Source organism: Pteropus vampyrus, unplaced genomic scaffold (genome assembly GCF_000151845.1).
Source record: "Pteropus vampyrus isolate Shadow unplaced genomic scaffold, Pvam_2.0 Scaffold170, whole genome shotgun sequence".
NCBI lineage: Eukaryota > Metazoa > Chordata > Mammalia > Chiroptera > Pteropodidae > Pteropus > Pteropus vampyrus.
In genome coordinates, this window is record NW_011888951.1 from 718304 (window position 1) to 742289 (window position 23986).

The 23986-nt window shown below is 42.6% G+C and overlaps 1 protein-coding gene across 1 annotated transcript in view; it reads left to right on the forward strand.

Annotated features, from left to right (window-relative positions):
* Positions 1-18453, forward strand: part of PLPP3 (phospholipid phosphatase 3) — a 76410-nt gene extending 57957 nt beyond the window's left edge. The window contains exons 5-6 of the mRNA XM_011370418.2: positions 4545-4721; positions 18205-18453. Of these exons, the coding sequence (XP_011368720.1) occupies positions 4545-4721; positions 18205-18330 (303 nt within the window). The 3' untranslated portion in view covers positions 18331-18453. The remainder of the gene's footprint in view (positions 1-4544; positions 4722-18204) is intronic.
* The last annotated feature ends 5533 nt before the right edge of the window (positions 18454-23986 follow it).

A 23986-nucleotide genomic window follows, 5' to 3' on the forward strand; every position in this document is an offset into this window, starting at 1 on the left:
TGAGTTCTCTGTGCCAGGGACTTTCACACACATCATTTGGTCATGGTGGTGTCAGTGCAGACATATACCTTTCCATTGTGATCATCCTCATATCTGCAATTAGTAGTGTTAGCAATGGAAAGAAGAATCTTAGTACGAGAAAAGGACTTTAAGGTTATATTCTTTTTTTCACATAGGGACTTATTTTATTCATGTCTGTGTCTTCCACAGAGTTTTGAATAGAACAAATGCTCACAATATGTTTTCTTCTTTTTAAATGAACAAATCTTATGAGAAAACAGAAATTCTGAGAAACAGTGTGACTTGTCATACAGCTGATATGTAGCAGAGAAGAGATTCACATCTAGTTGCTCTGATCATAAGTCAGACACTTCCCACTTTCTGCAGTGTCATACTGTTGGTTAGGAAGTGGATTCTCCTAGCCCAGAGATTTCCCCACAGATGGGGAAGTGAAAACAGATCAGACAGGACCTCGGATTGCTGACCACTATGAGAGATCAGGGTGATTTAGGCTTTCTGGTTTTCTCTCCAGCTCTGCTTACCCCATTTCAAACCACTTTTTCTCTAGGATTTGGCTGATGCCCCTGCAGGAATTCTGATTCTGGGAAAGTCTCCTTGCTGTTTGATCCAGGACAAGGATTTAACGTCCTTGTGGTCAGGAGGTTTGACTTCCTCTCCTAAACTAGGGGTACCTGTCCCTATGGAGTGGGAATGAATAGAACCTCCTGGCCCAAACAGTATGTCCAGGCTCAGGTTTCCAAGGGAGCAGGGCACTCCAGAAAGTGCTCACTGATCCTGGTGAGGCCCACGCTTCTGGCCTGGAGTGGCTCCTGAGACTGGATTATGAACCAGCAAAATCCAGTTTATTTAGCAGCTAGATTGGTGTGGGATGGAGGGAGTTATCAGGTCCTTTGATCAACCTCAAAACCTGTTGCCTCAGCTTACTTCTCAAATCAGAAGTAGCCGCTGGGTGGAAGGTCATTGTGCAATCTTTTTTTAATAATTTACTCGTTTAGGTGAAATCCGCCAAAGTCATTGAGTAAATCTCATTTACCAATGCAAAAGGGTGACCGATGTGGATTTCTGGAAGAGTGCCTTGAGTGCCTGTCTTATGCCAGGCAGGATCCTGTGTTGTCTCACTTGATTCTGGCAACCCTGAGAAGAAAATACTTTTCTACCTGTTTCACAGATGAGGAGGCTTAGAGAAGAAGTTAAGTGACCACACACTTATTAAGTGGCAGAGCCAGGACTGGAATCAGGGCTATCTCACCCCAAAATTCTTTTTACTATTGCTATACTTTCCCCTGAAGCCCCAGCTACAGACACGAGGATCAGTTCCAAGATCTTGAGACATTTCTCTATTAATGTGATAGTTACTGATGGAAATAGGGAGATGGGGGTGTGGGGGTGAGTGCAAGCTTCTCTCCACAGACTGTAATTCCATATATGACTGCTTTCCCAAAAGATTCTTTCCCCATGGCTCCCTACTCCTTTCTCATTTATAAGCACTCTCTTCCTGAAGCTATTCTGATGGCCGGTCTCTTCCTCTCCCCTCAAGTTCCTCTCAGATATTTATTTTTTTCTTTCATGAAGCTCCAGCCTTAAGTATCTGAGTCAGTGGAAGGGGAGATGTATGCCTTCTCCGGTTGGGAAACCCACCCTTCCTGTGCCCCACCCTGATTTCCAAAGCCCATGACCTAAAGCCTGCTTGGAAGAGGCAGGAGGAAGTGTTGGAGGATTTCAAACAGGCATTTTTCTGAAGACCTGCAGATTTTTCGGTTGAGGGAAATTAGGAAATCTTGAGGCTGCTAGGTCCAAATTTTTAAAAAGTGATTAGAAAAATAAAATGTTGAGTGAGCATCATATGGCAACAGGCACTCCATCTATGTTATCACCAATCTATAGTATAGCCTGTAACAAAGTGGTTGTTACGCTCATTTTAAGTGTGAGAAAACTGAAGCTCAGTGAGGTTTTTCTAATGAAAACCTGTGCTCTTTCTGTTATCTACCCTACCCCATCCATCGACAAGACTTGCTTGAGGGAGATCTGACCATAGTGGGCACGGAACAAGTGGACGATTCCCTGAATTTGCCTTTGTCCCAAAGACTTGTGTTAGTTGGAGCTACACCAACACCATCCCCAGCTCGACTCCCCGAAGGAAGGGAGCTTTTAATTCATGATTGTAGAATCTGCTGTTGGGTCATTTCAACTAAAATGAGGGACTAGCCTTTAACCTGCAGAGTATTTTTTACAGTACTGATTGCCTTGCTTAAAACCATTCAGTTTTTTACCATTGCTTACATACAATAACATGTCTCACTTGGGACTCAACAAGTAGATGTTCTCTAAAATTAATAAATATTGTAAGTGATAAAAATAGGATTTGGTATAGAGCATTTACCAGTCTTTTTGAAAAAGGCCCTTAGTACTCCATGGAGTATGGTTTAAGAAAGACTGGCCTACTAATTAAAGGCCAAGTTACTTAGTTAGACATCCAGTGCCCTTCATGAATAGCCCTTGCTTGCCTCTGTAGCCCTGTTTCTCATGAACCTTCACCCCTGGCTCCCCATACACCCTCTTCAGCTTTATCCCTTTAACTCCTAGCAAACACCTATTCATCTTTAGGATTCAAGTCAAGTATCTCTTTCACTTAGCAATTGCCCCCCAACTTCTTTCATAGTTCCTGTAAAACCCATAGCACACTTATTTTTGTTTTCATGTATCCCTCTAACTGTATGCTCCATAGAGCAGGAATTATAACTTCCCATTTCTATGTCCTTAGCACCTATCATAGTGCCTGGCTAGCTGACTGGCTTATCTATTAGCTTATCTATTTGTTTGTTTGTTTTGTTTTATTTTACTTTATTCCTCCCTTATTTGGGCTCCCAGGTTTGGCCTTTTAGGTTATTTTTAGAATAATTTTTTCAAGTTTTTCTCCAAATATTTATAGGATATCTATGGGAGTCTGATTGAATTTACATGTCAATTTATGAGTTTGTAAGTTAAATGTTCTTTAAAATGAATGTTCTTGTAAATACAAATTCTAGCTCTCTTTTTAAATTGTCCTTTATGACCCTTACTTTATAAAAACCCTATGAGATTCTTTGTAAGTTAATTACTATTTTACTTAATCACCTTTGCTATTACAATGATTTTACCTCTTTTAGGTCTTTAATTGGTTATTTTTATATATATGAAAAACCATTGATTTTTTTATCACTTGTTTCACAGCCAACAACATCGATGCATTCTCTTTGTTATTTTTTTCATTTGTTAGTCTTAGATTTCTCAGTAAGACATTTATATAATTTCATAATAATTATAAAGTTGCTTGCTGTTTCCCAGGCCTGGGTTTTTGAATTTGTTTCCCAGGTAATCGGGGATTCACTGCAAGACACTCTTCCCGCAAGGATAAGAGTGACTGGAATCTTCCACTCTTCTGTCTTCTCAGCCCTGGCCTCTGGTGTAGTGGTCTTTCCTGACCACCGAAAGGAAGGTGTCCATTTGTCTCAGGAAGGGCAGAGTCATGCCTTTGCCACTGCCACGGGTCTATCTTTAGGCCACCAGCCCCCTCCCCTCCACTCTCTTCCCCTTTCTCCTGGTCTTTCTGAGCGAGCGCTTTGCTTTGATTTGTACTCGGAAGTTCCCCTTGTCCCGTTGCCTCTTCCCCCTCGTTTCCCAAGTTCCCACAGGAACCTGGAAAGTAGGTTGTGCCCAGAGGTTAGAACGGAAACTGCAGCAAGATAACTATAGGGGACAATGCCCAGTTGACGTCATTTCAACTTTTTTGCTCGGGCCAGAGGTGGTTTTTTTTTTTTTTTTCCTCCATTTTTCTTCAGGTTACTCTCCCACCCCACCCAGCCCAGTGTCTGTCAACCTCTGTTGTGAAAGCTCTCTGGCATTGTTTGTTCGGTTTATGTGTTTCCTTACTTTCCGATTCAAAAGGTACAGTCCCAAGGAATGACTTAGAAACTTGTTCTTTGATAGAGTTGCTTTCTTCTAAAGCAGAAGCATCCATTCGTGACTCACGATAACCTCCCCGTCATCAAATATCTTCTTTCTATGGGCAATCCTGAGGAACAGGTGGTATAGGGACTGCCTAGCCATAATCTTCAGGAAAACACAAATGCCTTAAATGAGTTTTCATCAGTTGTAAAGAAGAAACCTTTACTAACCCTGGTTACTATTCTTTAATTAGTTTCAACTAAGAAGAAGAGAAAAGGGAACTAACATTTATAAAGTGTCTAAAATGTGCCAGACAATGTGCTAAGACCATTCCCATGTATTATCTTCCTCAGAACTCTCTAGCTTATCTCCCTAGAAAAGCTCCATTTCTTTTTTAGTTTTTGGTACAGGAACTAAGGCTCAAGGTTTAAATAACTGGCTTAAGGTCATGTCCAAGTCGAATGCTGTTTCTACAATATGCCATACCCAAGGTCCAGATGGTTCCATTTACTGGAAAAGTAGTATATGTCGTCCTGGTGTTATAATGCAGGTGAATGGCGAGTCTCTTAGTGTCTGTTTGTTTTATCTCCACCCTCTAGCTGTACCTGCAGGCCCGCTTCACTTGGCGAGGTGCCCGTCTGCTCCGGCCCCTCCTGCAGTTCACCCTGATCATGATGGCCTTTTACACAGGACTGTCCCGCGTATCTGACCACAAGCACCATCCCAGCGACGTCCTGGCAGGATTTGCTCAAGGAGCCCTGGTGGCCTGCTGCATAGTAAGTAGCATCTTGTCCTCAGTATGCAAGCAGAGCCCTGGTCTGCCTGCTTGTTAAATGTTTCCAGCTCAGTGACCAAAGCCAGGGAGCTCTCCATCCTCTTCTTTGCTTGGTATCTGAAGAGTCACTCCACCCCAGGACCTCGTCAGTAAAATGAGAATAATTACTGCTTCTTTCAAGCTCGTGAGTTTTAATCCAGCAGGGTCTGTAAATCCTCTGTTCCTTAAACAATGGCGTGTTTGGGCTCATAGAATGTCGCAATTTGAAGAGGGCTTATATATTGTTCAACTCACCCACTTTATTGATGAGGACATTTAGGGTTTGAGAGGGGAAGCAACTTGCCCCAGGTCACATGTCAAGCCTAAGTCTCTGACTCATAGTGCTCACATGCTGCTTTGGTGGACACTTGCTAGTCAGTAGAAATTCTTAGCTTCTTGGAAAACTATCTGTCCCACTGTGACCTTTAAGGTCACTTGGTCAGACTCTAACCTCAATCTTGGCTGGAGAAGAAGGAGTTTGGTGAAGGCTAAGCCTCCTCCAGTCTGAGGGCCTTACCCATCACAGAGCTCCCTAGAGAGAATGGCCTTGGGATGGGTCACATTCTGATTTGCTCCAAATGTGAAGGGGTTACCCTTATCACATACTTCATGCCTGATCTCAGTTGGGTGGGATAAAGTATTCCACCTCTCTGAACCTCCATCTCCTCAGGAATCTCTGCTTTTTCTGCATGCTAGAGGTTTTGAGGGGCTTATTCAGCAAATATGCCTGAGTATTTATGCTTTCTTGGGCCCTACTCGGGGGAGCTCACCCCATTCTATCAGGAATCTCATAATACAGTAATGGCTGGATGTTTGAGCACCCCACATGTAGGTTGCATGTTAGTGTAACCCTTGCTCATTCACACTAAGAATTATGAACAATAGAGATATAAACCAGCCCCTAGCCTTTCCTGATTTCTAAGCCTGGGTACAGCCCCACATCTCTATACAGCAACCTCTCCTATTCCTCTAGGATAGCATTTATCTATGTTGAAATTGTTAATGTGCGTTTCCCTTTAAAATGTGGGTTTTTGGAGTCAGGGACCGTATGTAACATATATGTTATTTTCCCTCTTACCACCAAGGCCTTTCAGGGGTCCTAGCTCAGCGTAAGTAAATCCATGCTTAATTGGCAAAATGCTAGAGTCAATGAGTTGATCTACCCTTTCTTGAGAACACTGTAAGGGACATTCTCTTGAACACAGAGGGATGAATAAAGTACAGCCCTTCCTTCCAAGGAGATCCCAGTCTAGTTGCTCTCATAGCCAGGCCAAGCACAGGAGTTACAAAGTGGGGCTATAACTGAGACACAGACAGGGTGTTTCAGCAGGCAGGCGACAGCCTGACTCAGTGTGCAGTGGGCAAGGAGAAAGGCAGGGAGTTGGGGCAATCAGAGTGGGTACCACGAAGAATGTAGCATCTGAGCTGCTTTCCAACCTGGTGTGGGAATCCTAAACTGAGGAACTGACTGTATTGATGGCTTTATTCATTGTCCCCGCGCCCCCCCCCCCCTTTCAGTCAAGGCCAGTAGGGAGAGAAATTGGGGGAGCAAGCTGTTAATGAGAGCAGCTGTCACTGACATGCTTGTTTTCTGATGCTTGGCCCTTTAATGTGAAGTGACAGTGGGGGATGGGTGTATGCACTAAAGGGTAACCCTTTGCTGACTGTGCCCTTCTCTGCAGGAGGAGCCCCACAGGGCCTGCTATTGTGTTTCCTCATTGGCACCACTGCCCTAATTAGAGTCACCTGCACCCCCAATTTAAAAAAGTTAAAAGATGGGAGCATCTATCATAGCCTTCCTCTCTTTTCTATCCCAGAGCACTGGCTGAGCACAATTAGAATAAATGTCCAGGATGACCAGGGTTTATTTTCGAGAAGGGAAATGAAGAGTCTGACTTTTTATCCTGTTTGGCCACTATAGCACAGGATAGGAATTTAGTTTTAGCATTTGTAAAGCTCCTACTCTGTGTTGGCACTGTTCTAGATCCTTTTCCCATTGTCTCCTTTTAGGCCCATGAAGCCATTTTACAGATAATATAACTGAGGCTCAAAGAGATGACTCAAGTCATCCAAGGTCAGAGCTAATTGACACCTGCTCTCAGATGCTCACTGACTCCAAAGCTTTGCCTTCTGCACTTGGCAAGGAAGGATGATCACTGGCTCTGAGGTCAGCCAGAGTTAACCTGAGGCATTAGCAGCATAGACAGCTGATTAAAGAGCATAATTTAAAGGTGTCACAAGGGCCTTCCCAACCCTATGAACTAGTATAGTCATTCATTGCCTTGAGTTTGAAAGCCTGTTCTACAGGGTAAAGGTGGTTTGGAAAGGGGTGATAAATATCTTCCCTTGTCTTTTGTCCGTTTAGCTGCAAATCCATGAGGGCAGGGACTCAATCTTATTTATTATTTGTTTCCAAATGCCTAACACCCAACCTGATACTCAGGAACTTGTGGTCCTGAATGGCTTGGAATCACGGCACTGAGTGATCCACTTCATTTAAGCCATTTGAGAGGCCAGGGCAAGGAACTGTGGCTAGTCAGCGTAGGAGCTTTCGAATGCTCAGCTTGAGAAAAAGAAGGCAGGGGTTCTTTCCCATTGTAAGATCTGCGGTAGCGGTTTTGATTGTGAGGAAAACAGAGAAAGCTCGAGACCCTAGAAATGGGACTGGGGGACTAAGAGGCCATCTGAGGACAACACATGCTCAGGAGAGGGACATGCGAAGAGGATAAAGGGTGTCTGCCTCACAGGTTTTACAGCTTTATCAGATGCTTTCTTGGAGTTGTTCAGCATAGCTCTCACAGCCTAGGCAGGAACCTGTGGCCCTGCTCTGCTAAGTCTTATAGACTGTCCAAGTAAAACCCAGGAAAAGCCAAGTTCTTTTATCATCCATAAATATGGCTATACTGAATAGATCTTGAAACACAGTGGTTGGCTAGGAGGACCAAGAAAGAGACAGTGCAGTACGGTACAAGGTCATGGCACGGAGTGCCAAGAACCCAGAGTCCATTTCCCACTCTGCCAATGAACTCCCATTAACTTAACAGAGAAATAATATTTGTAATGTGTATTGAGAGTTCAGGGTGCCAGCCACTACGTTAAGCACTTTATACAGATCATCTTCTTCAGTCCCCCGCAAATCCTATGTTGAATCCTATATCCATTATTGTCCTCACTGAAGAGACTAAGAAGGATTAAGTTCCCAGATGGGAGAGGGGTTAGGGGTGCTGAATGAAAAAGGTGAAGGGATTAAGAAGTACCAATTTGCAGTTACAAAATAGTCATGGGGATGTGAAATAAAGCATAGGGAATATAGTTAATAATATTGTAATAACTATGTATGGTGCAAGGTGGGTACTAGACTTATCAGGGGGATCACTTTGTAAATTATATGATATCTAACCACTATGCTGTACACCTGAAACTAATATAACATAATATTGAATGTCAGCTGTAATTAAAAAATTAAAAATATATACATATATACACAAGAAAAAAAAATAAGGGTTAAGTTACAGGGAAAGAAGATGGAGAAGCCAGGAAGTGGTTGGACACATGCCCTCTCTGCCAGACGCAGCCTTCTTTAAGGGCCCCATCTCCTGCTCCTCTCCAGGGACATCAAACTTGTCACTGTTTTCTGACACACTGAGCTCTTACTTTACATAGCTGTCCCCATTGATGGAGCATGGTTCCAGATTCACCCCAGCTCTGATCCAGCCTTCTATGTTAGTTTCTCATGCTGCTGCTGTAACAAATGACCACAAACTTAACGGCGTAAAACAATACGAATTCATTTTCTTATAGTTTTTGACTTGGGAATTCAAAAAGGGGTCTCACTGGGCTAAAGTCAAGGTGTTGGCAGGGCTGCGTTCCTTCTGGAGGCACTAGAGAGAGAGAATATGTTTTCTTGACTTTTGTGACTTCTAGAGGCTGCCTATATTCTTTGGCTTGTGGCTCCTTCCTCCATCTTCAAAACTAGCGGCACAGCATCTTCAAATCTTTCCTTTCCTCTCTCTGGCCTTTGTTTACATTGCCATGTCTCCTTCTGTGACTGACTTTCTTGCTTCTCTCTTATGAGGACCTGTGTAATTACCTTGGGCCCACCTGGATAACCCAGCATAATCTTTCCATCTTAAGATCTTTAACTTAGTGACCCCTGCAAAGTCTATTTTGCTATGTAAGGTTACATATTTATAGGTTCTGGGGATTAGGACAGGGACATCTTTGGGGGACTTTGTTTAGTCTACCATACTTTCCCTGTCTTCCCTGAAGGCAGAATTGTCTAACTTCATTCTGGTGCTCCCATGGCCCTTTGCATGTTTTTCCTGCTCTGGTATTTATCTTGGTTCTGTCATAACTGTCTGTTCATATGTCTGTCTCCCCAGCTAGATATGTGGTGCCTTAATAGTAGAATCTGTGGCTTAACTTTCTGGTTACTCATTCTCAGCACCTAGTACAGTAGCTGACACAATTAGCTTGTGACCTCAGGCAAGACACTTCCCTTCTGAGCCAAGTTTCCTAGACTGAATTTGATCTTGGAAGCCCTGATCTTGGAGCTCCGTGGCCTTCTGCCAGAGATTCTATGGCACAACTGACTTTGTAATAACTGAGCTGGACTTGTCTTCTGATATGGAACCATTTTCCTATAATGCTCATGAAGGTGGCCTCTATTAGGAGATCATGACACGTCTTTAAGCTCCCGTAGTGCATCATCCTAGAATGTTGGCTTAGTCACCACAGAGCCTTAGGCATCAGGCCAAGACAGCCAAGCACTTTTACCTGGGTCTGTTGAGAGTAAGTCCTGTCACAGCAAGCAGACATGTCTAGACAAACATCACATGCCAAATAGAAGCAGGTTTGGTTTCCTCCCCATGACGGCTCACTAGTTAAACCCTTTTCAGAGAAGGAAGACAATGGCACCCAACACAGACATAAAACCTACACAGCATCATGGACTCAATACGAATATATATATGGGCACATAGGATCAGATAGGCCCACACACCGATACACACATTCATACACGTGGATGGAGGTACATAGGACAAAAGTTGAGAGCCAGCGCCCAGAGAGACCCACAGGCACATGGACAGACCTAGTCGTACCCAGATACATCCTCTCCATCTCTCACCTGCACTCAGAACCACAGACACACAGACAGGCCAGTGTAAACACAGGCACATACTGGCCTCCTCAGTCCCTCTCCCTCCTACATGTGCGTGTGTATGCGCATGAGCACGCGTATGCGTGCGCACACACACAGAGTCACTCCTATCAAGATGTGAACTCTACAACTGAGCTCACCATACCCACCCCCTGGAGTAATCCAGGGACTTGGATGAAGGGACAGACATCAGTTCCTTTCCTGTCTGGTGACAACTGGCCTATCTGGTCACCTCCTCCCTTGACCCTCTAACAGATGGCAAATTATGGGGCCCTGGAAGGGGTCAGCGCAGGGCCAGGCCGCCATTGCTGTGAGTGCAGCAGAGGAAGCAGCTGCTTGTGAATTTCATAAACACACAGCAGAGTCTTTCCTGGTTTTCCTCTTCCCAGGAGGTGGGGCTCCGCTAGCAGTCGCTCTTTTGTGTGCTGCTATCTTCCTCCAGGATGTAGGGCAGGGCAGGGCATTCTTTGTCTTTGCCCTAGTGAGGTAAAGAGGCAAGCAAGAATGTGAATGTGAAGAAGAGTTCAGTGATGACAACCCCCTCAAGAGGAAACTGTGGTACAGAGAGAGTGTGACACGCCCAGGGACACAGTGGCAGAGTAGGAACCAGAGCCCAAGGGACTATCTATCTCAAAGGACTAAAGCAGTAAATTCCAAACATGCTCGGTCTATGCCATGAATTTGTGAGGTCTCTCTTCTCCAACAGGTGAGATTACCATCTCTTCCCATTGAGTTGCTTCTACTCTGCCTGGGCACAGGGGAATGGATGAAATGACCTCTCAAATCTCTTCTGGCCCTGCAAAAGCCTAGCTCTTTGCCACTCAGGCTCTCACTCAGGTGGGCAGGGGTGTGAATGTGGGAGAGAGAAGGAAGCAAAGGCAGAGGTAAACTTTGACCTGTAATAGAGGGTGATGGTACCTTTGCACAGTTTGCAAAGTCCTTCTAAAATCTCCTTTTGCATTCCCCTGCTGAGATGGATGGGGGTGGATGATGAGGCAGAGAATCAGAAAGGGGAGTTGTATTCCTGATACTTGCCAGTTAAGCATATTGGGGAAGTCATTTCCTTTCAGCCACTTTTCCCCATTCTATGAAGTGGGGACGGTAATAACTTTAGATGATCTTTGGATTGAGGATTCAGTGAATAAAAGATGTATTGTGTTTGGCACATGCAACACATTGATTGAATGTGTATTATGTGTTAAGTACTAGGCTTTGTTTAAAGATTTGGTTCTAGAAAGAGTTAGTCCTTAAAGAGCTTAGAGTGCAATAGCTTTCCAAGACTTGACCACAATCCATAATAAATACATTTTACATCATAACCCAATGGAGGCACCCACACATAACTAAAACATTTCATAAAATAAGGCTTACCCTTGCTGTGTGATACATTCTAATATTTTTAATTTAACTTTTAGAAACGCTGGTGGTGACCACCTCGTATGTCAATTTGGTTAACTTACTAATGATTTGTGACACACAGTTTGAAAAACACTAATCTAGGGGGACAAACATGTGAACGAACGTACAATTGAAGGGCATAGCTGCTAGGATGAGACCTTCAGCTGGGAGCAGTGTGGGCACAACAGAGGGGATAGTTCTTTTTTTTTGAGACTGTTAGACTAGAAAAAATTGTTAGATGAAGTGGTTCTTCAAAGATGAGTAGACATTATCTTTGAGATCTAAAAGAGAAGGGTGTTTCATGCAGAAGAAATAACACAAACTTCCAGATAGGTGAGAGTATGGTATGTCCTGTGACTCTACAAATTCAAAACAATGGAGCTTGTGGGATAATGGGGGAGATGAGCTCAATAAATAGTGGCCCCCTTTACCCTTCTAGCCTCAAAAAGAGGAGTTTCCGGGAGTGGGGGTCTGCCATTGGCCGGCCCCTGTCATCCTTGAGTACCACCTTCCTGAACTATGGCTTCTGCTGGATCTAGCACCGCATTGACAAACCTGTCAGCCCTCTGAGTCCTCCTTACCAGAAACCCTTTTTTTCACAATAGCCTAGAAGTGTCTTCTTGTGAGGCTCCTCAGCAGGACACGGATCTCTACTCTCCTTTAGAATTTCCTGCAACTTTCTCTCCTCTGCTGCTCCAATTTTCCTTCTTTTTTGGGGATTACCTTTACTCCACTCAGTAGTAAAATGATCGTGAATGATGGTAACTGGGTAGGATTTGAATAGCTCTTTATTAGTGCTTTCACATTTGAGCCTTACAATAACTATTGAAAGGTAGATTTTTAAGTAACATTTGCACAAAATACAGTGCAGATCCATCATCTGAAATCATAAACCTCTTTGTTTTGTATAAAGTCAAGCCTAGACAAGAGTATGGCTTAGCCTGGGTCACACGGCAGTAGCAATTTTGGGACTAGATCCTGACTCCTAGCGTGATACTCTTTCTCTCTCAGATACATTAGGAAATCACACAAATTCTCAGTGCCAAAAGCCACTGAAAGCACTTTACATATTGAAGTAATGATTGCAGTTGAGTAACTCCCCTTTAGTTTAAAAACAGGGCTGGCAAAGGTGGCTTTTCTGCAGACACTTACTATACTTAAGGCATGTGGGTGAGCCATGTCCCAAGGCTTTCTCCTGCAAAAAAAAATTATTTCTTAATCTATAGATGGCTTATTATGGTAGAGGGCGTTGCCAAAAGGAAATCCCAGGGCCCAGGAACAAGGTTGTATGCAAAAGGAGCAGCACATAGTGTCTCTCCCCACATGGGGGTGGACTAGATTAGTTGAGGACTATAATTACTGGGCTCTGAGCACACTTCATTCCCTTGAGTAGCTCACAGTCTAAAGGGGAAACATGACATAGCATTTAAAGCGTTATGTATTACACCCTATGCCTAATGCTAAGACAGAAGGTCATTAGAAGTTCAGTATGATTTGTGACATACAGAAAGTAAGGGTGGCTCAAGTAGGGTATTAATGAAGCCCGGTATATAAATAAAGGAGCTACTCTCAAAGAGATTACAAGATGTCTAAGACACACAGCCAAAAAGTGGCAGGTCTAGGATTTGAGATAATATATTCATCCTTACGGATCGCCCACTAATGGCTCTCCTAACTTTAGTCTGTGTAACAAACACCAATAGTGTTTGTTAAATGCAGATTCCAGGCCACACTTTCAGTAAGTCTGGGGTGGACCCAGGATTCTGCTTTTTCAGGAAGCACCCAGCTGCTTCTGAAATAGACATTCTGAGGACGACACTTTGAGAAATACAGGAATAGGCAACTCTTGGTTTTCTTCTGGTTCAAAAACTCCAAGATTCTTATGCTTTTATACTTATCTGATCTGCACTGGCATCTAAGTTTAACAGGGGCTTTAAAAACATCCTGGTGAGTAAGGACATGATCCTTGTCTTCGGGGAGTTCACTTACACCCTCTCAGGAGTTGAAACACTCAGGAACTCCAGAAACATATAAAGGACAATTTCGTTATCATAATCTGATATTAAAATGACCCTGAGAATTTGCTGACTTGTCCATTCACAGCAATGGGAGTAGAAACCTGGCTGTCACCAGACAACTCATTTCTAGCCAGCTAGATTCTTGGTGACCACCAGCCAGTCACTGCCCTAACAGGAACTCTGGGAGGCTGGCATCTCCAGAGCCAGTGAATGCCGGCAACAAGATATCAGAGCTTCTTCCTTGTTGATTGTGCTGACTTGTTCTCCAAAATAGCCCCAGAAATTATAGGGCTTTGAGAGCAAGTCCTATCTACCTGATGGAAAATTCCCATTATGTACGTGGTCTTCATGTCTGGCTTGAATCTGTACGGGCTTTCACATGCTCATTCACTATTCCTATTTTTTTCTCTCTTTTTTTCCTTTTTTCTAGTTCCATCTCTTCTTCACTTTCCACACAAGGGGAAGGGGAAGAGAAGTGACTTTGTATGAGTAGGCACTGAACACACAAGCCAGTGATGATGGCTCTTGTTTATTTACCTTTTACTGTGCACCAGGCGATGTGCCACACTTGTACCTTTTGTTATGTTATATATCCTTAGAGTAACCCTCTGAACTAGGTAATGTATTTCCTCATTTAGGTAATTAGCTGATAATGGCAACACTTGGATTTGAAGACAAGTCTGTCCTCCTCCAAAAAGTAAAGCTTTTACCAGTGCTGGGTGTATTGGATGGGGAGTGGGTGATGGTGACACAATGGTGTAATAATGACAGTCGCTACTTCAGGCAGACTTACTGTACATGTCTTAGCACCTCATCACAGTAAATGGGATCCCTCCAGTCTGGAGTTGCCTTGTTTGTGCGTTGTTTTGCTCTTGATGGAAGGGCTACATTCTCCTGAGTGCTTGGGTAAATTGGATCACAGGAGAGCCTGCCATTCTGACCCAGGAGGAGGTCAGAACCATCTACCCAAGATAAATTCAAAGGATGCCAAAATATTATAAGTCAGAGGAAAGCAGAGCTATAATTTTTTTCACTAGCAGTTACCCCAGCTTAAAGAGTTTTGATGGAAACAAGTGCAAAGATTTCTAGAGGTGAAAACAGAACAGAGAGAAAGGCATTACCTCTCTCTGCACACGTATACCTCTACCTACTGCAGTTGTCCTCAACATTTCAAAAGTCATCTCTTCTCGTTTGTCTTCGCTGCATGGCGGTAGTTCGGGACTCATCCTCTTCTAGATTCTGCAATAGTGTCCTGACTGGTACCCCTGCTTTCAGGCTCTCTTCAGCCTTTCTAACTCCTTCTCCATCTTAGATACCATCATGGTCTTAGTGGGAGTCTTCTCCACATGCTGCTCCCTTGTTGCGGCCTTGACAACAGCTCCTAAGGCCAAGAGAATAAGGTCTGAATTCCTTAACATGTCCTAGGAGGCTTCTGAAGATTTGGCTTTTTTCTCTCCAGCCTCACTGACCGCTTGGCCCTGGCCATGCTGAGCTTCCTGCAGCTCCCGAACGTGCTGTACTCTCACTGCTGTGCCCCTGCACACGCTGCTCCCTTTGCCTAGAACAACATTCCTGGCATTCACCACCTGGCTAACTCCTACTTATCCTTCAAAGCTAAGCTCAAATATACCTCCTTTGGGGAAAGCCTTCTAAGGCCCTCTCTCCTCCCCTTCATCCTAGGTTAGATGTCTGTGCTTCCTTAACACCCTCGCTTCCCCGCATCATAATCCTTAAAATGCTGCATTGTAGTGGTCTGTTTACTGGGATCTCTCCCTCATTGCCCTGTGAGCTCTTGGAGGGCAAAGGACACTGTCTTATGTACATCTATTTTTATAATCTCAGAGTTTGGCACAGAGCAGATGTTCAATAAGTGTTTACTGATTGCATTTTTCAAAAAAAGCAATTTATAAAATGCAAACGAGGAGAGATGGAATTGAAAGTATACGCTCAGGGTAGTGTAACTTAGAACTCTTTTCAGTGCTTCAGGTATAGATTTCATGTTTGCAGAGACCATGTATTATTGTCCAATGTGCTCTTTCTTACAATAGAGAAGATCTGCAGAGTGGGATTCTGGCTGGCAGTGAGTTTGTTCCACAGACCTAAGATAGCTCGCTAATTAATATAGACCCTTCCCAGCCTGGGCCTCCGGGTTTTCTTTCTGGGTGGAGACCATCTTCTGCAGGAAATGGAACTGTTCCAAGCCAAAAAGTTTTCGCTCTTATTAGCTCTTTTGGTGTTCTGCTGTTCAAGCATTAGGAAGACTGAGCCCTGTTTCAGTCTTGACAGGATCGTGTTTTATGACCCCCCAAAAGTGTTTGTGTAACCTCAAGCCATGCTGAAAGTGAAATGCAGCTTGAGGGGGGCGGGGGATTCTGCCAGTCCTAACTCGGCTTTTCATCTTGCCGCTTGGCTGTGTGCACGTGGTGTGTGAGAATGTGGTTCCCCAGAAGTCTGTAGGTGTTGTATATGCCAATAGGATCTAAGGCCCAGAGTGCTTGCTTCCAGTAGAGAGGAGTTTAGAAATTCAACAACAAACATTTACTGAGCCCCTGGTGTGTGCAAGGCTCAATGCTGAGTGCTGTGGGTGATACAGGGTGACTTAGGTCCGGGGATCCTTCCTCAGGAAGGCTCCCATCTAGAAAGAAACACTGATAAGCCATTTTGGAGACATAGGAGGGCATGGCTATCTCTAGATCCAGTCATTACTTCAGTGTCCGGAACATTACAGAAAGGAACACCTTTTCTTGAACTAAGTACCAGACACAGGTTTAGGTCTTCTCAAGTTTATTACTGCCTTTAATTTTCATATTCTTCCTATCTTTCAGTTAGGAAATGGAAACCCTAGTATATAGTGGGTACACGCTCAGAAAATTAAAATTGGGAAATAAGCTAGGAGAGTAAGGGTCTTGAAAAGGGTCTGTTTGTTTGAGGGTAGGGAAACTGTCCCCTGCTATAGTTGCCCTCAGCAGATGGGATGGAAGCTAGAAGAAAGAGCTCTCAGAAATGAGAGCTGTAAGAGCGTTTATTTGGTGAGCTAGCTACTGGACTGGAAGAAGTGGAATTGAAAGCCAGCAATGGAGGGATTAATCAAAAACTTCCTATGGACACAGTGAAGGAGGAAGGGGAAGGTAGAGAAGAGAATATTGGCTCTGTACCTGTCAGAGAAGAGTTGAAAAGTTTATAAGTAGTATTTACTTATACCGGGGGCATGTGAAAACCCCTTCTCTGAGCTCTCATAAAGGTTCCTGAGCAGGGAAGCCTAAAACCTCCTGACAGGGCTGAGTAGAGGTTTTTTCCTTCCTGGTTCTCGTGTTCGGCTCTGGCTAGGAGACGAATCTTTCTGAGCCACAGAAAGACAGGGACACAAAGGTTATTTTTTTTCCTTTGCAAAGTACGACATTCAATAGCTCTCAGATTGTAAATGTATTAAAAGCTTACGTTTCTTGGCTAATATTTCACTTTCTTATAGCAGCATAGAAATAGCCTGGCCATCTTTTCTTATCTTTTTTTTTTTTTTTTAACAAAAAAAATTAAATGCTTGAGTAGGTAATATATATAACGAGTAAACATTTCAAGGGGTATCAAGGGTTTTTTTGGTGGCCACTGAGTCTCTGTTTCAATTTTGTCTTCAAGACACCCAATTCTCCTAGAGTAATCGGCACCACCAGTTTCTTGCTGATTTTTGTGGCACTTTGTTGATAGTTCTATTACTAGGGAAGGGACATTGTGGCAGTTGGTTCAACAAATGATCCAAGTCCTTAGTGTGGCCAGGCTGCGGCTGCTACAGCTTTGGTATTGGTGAAGTCTCATTAAGAATTTCATTTTCTTGCCTAGAATGTATCCAGAATGAAGTCACAGTGCCATCATTAACAGAGAGCTTATTACCCTCTGCAGGACGAAGACTTTTTCGTCTAGAAAGCTGTTAGATATAGTAACTTTGAAAGTGTCTTATTCCCCAGCCATGTGTTACTTACTTAATTACAAGACTGATAGGTGCCGCTTATGGTTACTTAATACAAACTCCTGTTGCTAACTGGCTCAAATGGATGTCTGTGTATTTACTTTGTCATGTAATACAAAGCATAAATTTTTCTTACTCCAGTAACTCATCAAGTTCTTGAATCTTTCATCAGAAGCTAATTGAGATAGGAATTATGCCTGAGCCATCCTTATACCCTTCCTTGCAAGTGGGTGTTCAGTAAATATTTTTCAGTGATTCACGAGAGACTTGGTGAGGTTGCATGCTCGGAGGGAGGAAGGACTTGAGATGAGTGATAGGAGAGTTTTCACTGACCTTTCCTCCGGGTTAGTTGATGACTCCCTCAGTACAAGACTTTGGTTTCTTAACCCCCATCAAATTGTTGATATCACTGGACTTCCAGGAAAAGTGGTAACAACTGCTTCCTTACTCCAGCTCCTGCTGATAAGAATTCATAGTGGCTGATCTCTTTTGGTTACACTCTAGAGTCCTTTATGAGGAAAGGGAAAATATTGTGGATTAATGACTGACTAATTATGACTTGCTTCCTTTGTTTAGGAACATATCTTTCACTGTTGTTCATTTGCCTTGAGAAATATAGAAGTGGGGGTTGCAGATATGGTGCACTGGGCTGGGAGTCCATAGAACTGAGTTCTATTTCTACCACACCTGTGCAACATGGAGCATGTCACGGACCCTCTCTGGGCCTCCGTTTCCCTATATGTACAATAAGAGCTGGACTATAAGACCTCTGTGGTGCTTCCCTATTCTAAGATCTATGTTTCGAGGCCCCCTTTTCCAGAAATCCATGCTCTTATCACCTTCCCTCTGCTTGTCCCCAAACCCCAGATTTCAATTACTGATTTGGATCTCTGATTTGTGCTTCTAGGTTTTCTTCGTGTCCGACCTCTTCAAGACCAAGGTGACACTCGCCCTGCCTCCCCCTGCGATCAGGAAGGAAATCCTTTCACCTGTGGACATTATTGACAGGAACAATCACCACAACATGGTGTAGGTGCCAGCTGCCTCCTGAGCTGTTTCTGTAAAATGACTGCTGACAGCAAAGTCTTGCTGCTCTCCAATCTCATCAGACAGTAGAATGTAGGGAAAAACTTTTTGCCTGACTGATTTTTAAAAAGGAAAAAAAAAGTCTTACTTTGTGGCCTTCCAGAATAGGTAGTGTTCACCTATATGGAAACAACAGCAAACTAATACCAACTGCTGGAATCCTGGATGTGCAATTGGTTTAAGTGTTCATGTTCTAGTGAACACGGGCTGGTTCTGGAACAGACACCAAAATGTTTTGAGTAGAGTCGGCCAGTCACCTTGTGACTGAGGCACCCCAGACCTGTAAGAAAAGCTCAAATTCACATTGTAGCACACGATGCCCGAAATAGCACTGAATCAAGAAAATAGCCATCGGGGGGCTCCCCTCTTGTGTCTCTCTGTCCACACCACTCTATCTCCTACTGTGACTTTGGTTCAGGAAGTTTTTGGTGTTTGTTTTTTGTTGTTGTTGTTGTTTTGTTTTGTTTTAACGTAAGGAAAGAGCAGGTTTGCTCAGTCAAGCGATCAGATCCTGAATCCAAATTCCTAGACCTAAGGCCTTATCACTCACTTCCCAGCCCATAGGCCAACCACCGTCCCCCATGTTAGCAATTAGGAGACTCTTTGTGGATGAGTGAATTTCACAAATAGCACAATTTCAGAAGAGATAGAGGGTACAGGCCCTCATTTGTCTTCTTTTGATGCATCATCCTGTGATGCCAAAACGTCAGTTGCAGAATGCTGATGTTGTGTACATCAATCACCTGGGCACTTGCACACTTAGTAACGGTTAGCTGCAGTTACTGCTTTCTCCCGTGAAATCCTTGCTCTGTACCCACCAGGATTTCCTGTGAGGGTCCAGAGACGAGCCACAGCGTGGTCCGCCACTGGCTGATGGAAAGCAGCCTTCCATAGAAGAATTGGGGGAGTGAAGGGGCAAAAATGAAAAACGAACCAAACTTTTGGTTACTCGAAGTCAGAATGAGCCAGAGTAGTAGACGGTCTCGTGCCTGAGAGGCTACCCTTCTAGATCATGGAGCCAATGAGGGTCTCTGTGGGAGTCACTTTTGCTAAGCTGTGTAAAGCACTATTGTCTTGGGGTTGATCTCTAGGACAGTTCTTGGTAGGTTCTGCTGGGCAGAACACATGGGTTAAATCTCCGTAGAGAGTTTTCCTCATCCTCTATCCATATGTGTCCTCCCACACAAGGGTCCCACTCTAGGCAGTAGACAGGGACCCCTTCTACTGAACCTTTGAGGAAAGGAGGAAGGAACAAATGCTTTCAGATCTCACATGCAAACCTTTCAAAGGGCTAAACGTAACCACATGGATCAACCACAAGCACATCCTTACCACAGAAGCCGTCCTTTCATTTCAACTTATAGCAAGCTATGATTTTTATATATAAATATTATATAAATAATGTATAAAACATTAAAAGTTAACTATGTAAAATATTATTTCTGAAACAATTTTAGCTATATCCACTATGATTATAAACTGTGTCTCGACCTGTGTTATTTACATTAGCTGCTTAAAAAAGCATTGAGTTAATTTTTTTTAATATCAACTAAAATATCGTAGTTCTGTGGTAGACATTGTTTTACAATAAAAGAAATAACAACAACTAGGGAAAACTGTATAAAAACATTAAATTGTCAGTATTTTTGTAAGGTTCCATTTTGTAAAGAGAATAATATTCAAAGACTTTTGTAGAATACAAAGTGAAAACTTGTATCTGCGAAACTATACTTGTATTAGATGTGCTTTTTAAATAAAAGCTCATAACACAACTAATTAAGGAGGCAGAAGCCTGAAATGTTTGAGGGGTGTCTGTCTTGAGTATGTGGATAAGAGGAGGTGGACTAGCAGGTCCTTCTCTGAATGGGCTTGCCTTACCTCAGGGGACGACTTCCTGAAACATGGTGGCCATCCTGTGAATACAGATGTCTAAGCTGCTCTTTCATCTCTGAAAGCCTGTTTGTCAAGTGAGGCTCTGGTTCTGTTCCCATCTCAGGCTCTTCTAAAAAGCTTTTGTATTCTAAAGGGGGTTTTACCAGGGAGGGAAGAGCTACGGGGGCCCCCCAAAGGCAGATCTCAAGCAGCACTCTAGATAAGGTGTGCTCGGAGAGCTCACTGAAGGCGTCCTTCATGCAGCCAGCATCAAAGGAAGGGAGGGTGCAGCTGAGAGTGACTTTTGGCCTTGATTTCCTTCCCTGTGTTTCCTCAACTGAGAAAAAGGGAAGCTGGAAATGCACATTTATTGAGCTACCAGTATGCCTGGCACTTCTGCCTACTTGTCACTTTTGATCCTTATAGCAGTTATTATTTTGAGAAATAAGGATTACTAAGGAATGTAAAGATCAAACAGCTTGTCTAAGATCCTAGAAGAGTAAACTGCAGGCCAGGACTTGTATTCATTTCCTTTTGCTGCTCAAACAAATTGCCACGAACTTGGTGGGTTAAAACAATACAAACTTATTATCTTACAGTTTCAGAGGCTCTAGGGGAGAAGCTGTCTCCTGGCCTTGTCCATCTTCTAGAGGTCACCTGCCTTCCTTGGTTTCTGGTCCATTTCTTTTATCTTTAAAGCCAAGCAACACTAGACTCGTCCTTCTCACTCTGCCATCTCTTGGTTCTCTTCTGGGCCCACTTATATAATCCAAGATGATCTACCTATGTAAAGGTCAGCTGATTAGCAGCCCAAGTTACATCTGCCACCTTAATTCTCCTTTGCCATGTCACATAACGTATTAGCAGATACCAGATATTCGGACATGGACATTTTTGAGGGAGCCATTATTTTGCCAGTTCACCCTCTGGACCCCAAAGGTTCACATCCATCCCACATGAAAAATACATTCATTCACCAGATCCCAACATCCCCCCAAATCTCAACATGTTACAACATCAACTCAAAAGTCTCAAATCTCATTATCCAAACTACATTATCTAAATCAGGTAAGGATGAGGTTCTGGGTTTAATCCACATTTGCTCTCCATATGTAAACTTATGAAACTCAAGAAATAAGTTATCTGCTCCTAAAATTCAGTGATAGGATAGTTATAGAATAACACTCACAGACATTCTTGTTCAAAAGGGAAAATGGAAGACAAAGGAGTCATCGGTCCCAAGCAATTTCAAAGTCAAGCCAGCAAACTCCTTTTGGTTTCAGGACCTGGGAATACACTCATGCAGCTCATGGCTTCCTTTCCTGGTCAGCCCGCTTTTTGCTGCTAGACAAGCCCCATTCGGGCCCCTGTACTAGTTCAGCACTTTCTTAGCATTTTGCTGAAAGTGGAAATACAACTTTGGGCTCCAGGATAAAGCTAGAGAGTCCCTTGAGGCCAGAGTCCAAAGTCCCAGATAGGCAAAATGACTTGCTGGCAGGGGCAGAGAGACACACAACAAGTTAATGGAGGAACCGGTGAGACCAAACCCCAAGTCTTCTAGTATCCTAGACTTTTTCTTACACTTTTCCAATAGTACTCGACAGACTAAACTAGTCTCAAGAAGACACATTCCTTTTCATGGGGATTTAAGGAAAGACAGAGGCATGTCATACAATGGAGCAGCTCTGGGATTCAGATCCGAACCATTTCAGTTGGTAATATTAATTATCTCCTGTGTACCAGGCACTGGTAAACACATGAGATAGGATAATGGCTAAAAAGGATGAGATCTCAGCTTCAAGGGGCTTATAGGCTAGAGGAGAATGCAAAAACTCGATTAATCACACAAATACGTACTTAAGAACTAAGATGAATGTGAGGAAGAAAAGCTATAGAGAACGAAGAGAGATTTTGGCAGTAAGACCTGTCCTATTTGTGGTTGGTTTCCCTGAAATCTACCTAGGGCCAAAGCCTGTTTATATTACTCCTCTGCACCAACAAAATGAATGGAAAAAGCCCTGCTAAATGTAGGTTTAGAAGAGATCAATGAGTAAATAAATAAATAATTATGATAGTGTGATAAGGGGAGGAAAGACCCATAAGAAATGTGTGGGAGCAAAAACGGAATAAATCAGAAAGACTTTCATGTGAACCCTCTCCCTTCCTGGTGTGAACTTCTAGAACATCGAACTCTGAAAAAAAATTCCAGCTTCTGCATGAATCCTCCCAATGATTAAATTATTTAACAGCCCTTTGCAATTTTCATAAAACAGGAGTACAGACAATCATAATAGGAATCTCTGCTCCTTTTAAAAAGACATGGAGTGGGTGGCCCCAGATATGAGAGATGAATGTTAAGTGTCAGTCAGGCTTTGGTAACTTTTAAAAATGCCAAAACAGTTTTGTCAATAGTAATGAATAAGAAAAAGAACCCATTTTTTAAAATTTTGTAACTGAGGATATAGAAATGAAAGATAAACAAAGCATGCTCAACTTTATTAGTCATGGGAAAATTCAAATAATAAGTCACAATGAGATATCATTATATACTTTGATTGACATTCTTGTCTAACTTGAAAAAAAAGCAATAAACCTGATAATACAAAATGTTGGTGAAGATGTGAAATAACTGGAACTCTCATTTACTGCTGGTAAGGATGTAAATTGGTACAACCATTTTGGAGAATTCTGACAGTATCTATTAAAGCCAATAATATATATATGCTATCACTCAGAAATTCTACATATTCTAAATATACAAATTCTACAAATATAGAAATTCTACAATTTCTAAATATACACCCAACAGAAGGATATACGTATCTCACCAAAAGGTATGTACAAGAATGCTCATGGAAGAACTACCCCAAACTGGAAACAACCCAAATTCCCATCAACAACTGAGTGGATAACTAAATAGCGGAATTAAATATTCGCATGAGGAATAGCAATGAATGTGAACAAATGTCTGCTATGCAAAACACTATGAGTGAATTCCACAGGAAGAGCATCAAGTGAATAAAACCAGGCACAAAAGAATACATACTGTGTGAATTCATTTTTACGAAGTTCAAAACAGGAAAACTCATCTTTGGTGATGGGAGTCACATTTGTGTTTACCTTTGGGGGGCATGTTGAAGAAGACAGGACTTGATTGAGTGGTGGTCATTTTGTTAAAACTGATGAAACAGTATACTTACGATTTATGTACTTGTCTATTGCTGTCATACTTCAATCGAAAAGCAGAAAAGAGAGGCATTTGTAAAAAATAAATAAATAAATAAATACCAGGTTAGAAGAAGAAGACAGTATATTGACAAAATTATCTCCTAAATATATTGCTTTCAAATCCATCCCTTCTCTTTACTCCCTGGCAACTAACTTATGTCAGGCTTCATTAATTTTTTCTTAGCCTATTGCAATAGCCTCTTTACCAGGTATCCTTGCCTTCTTCTATCTTCTTATAAGAATTCCTCCACATAAGGACAAAGGGAGTTTTCCAAAGCACGATTCTAATCATGTGACTCATCTGCTTAGGGAATAAAATCCTTTCCATGGTATTTATTTTTATTTTTAATTTAAATTTATTTAAAAAATATAATAGAATAACATGAGAACCATGTACCTACCCCTCAGACGTAACAGATTAGCATTTTGCCTTGTTTGTTCCAGATCAAATATTGTTAAGATACAGTTTAAGTCCAGTCTCTCCATTCTACACAAGTCCCTCC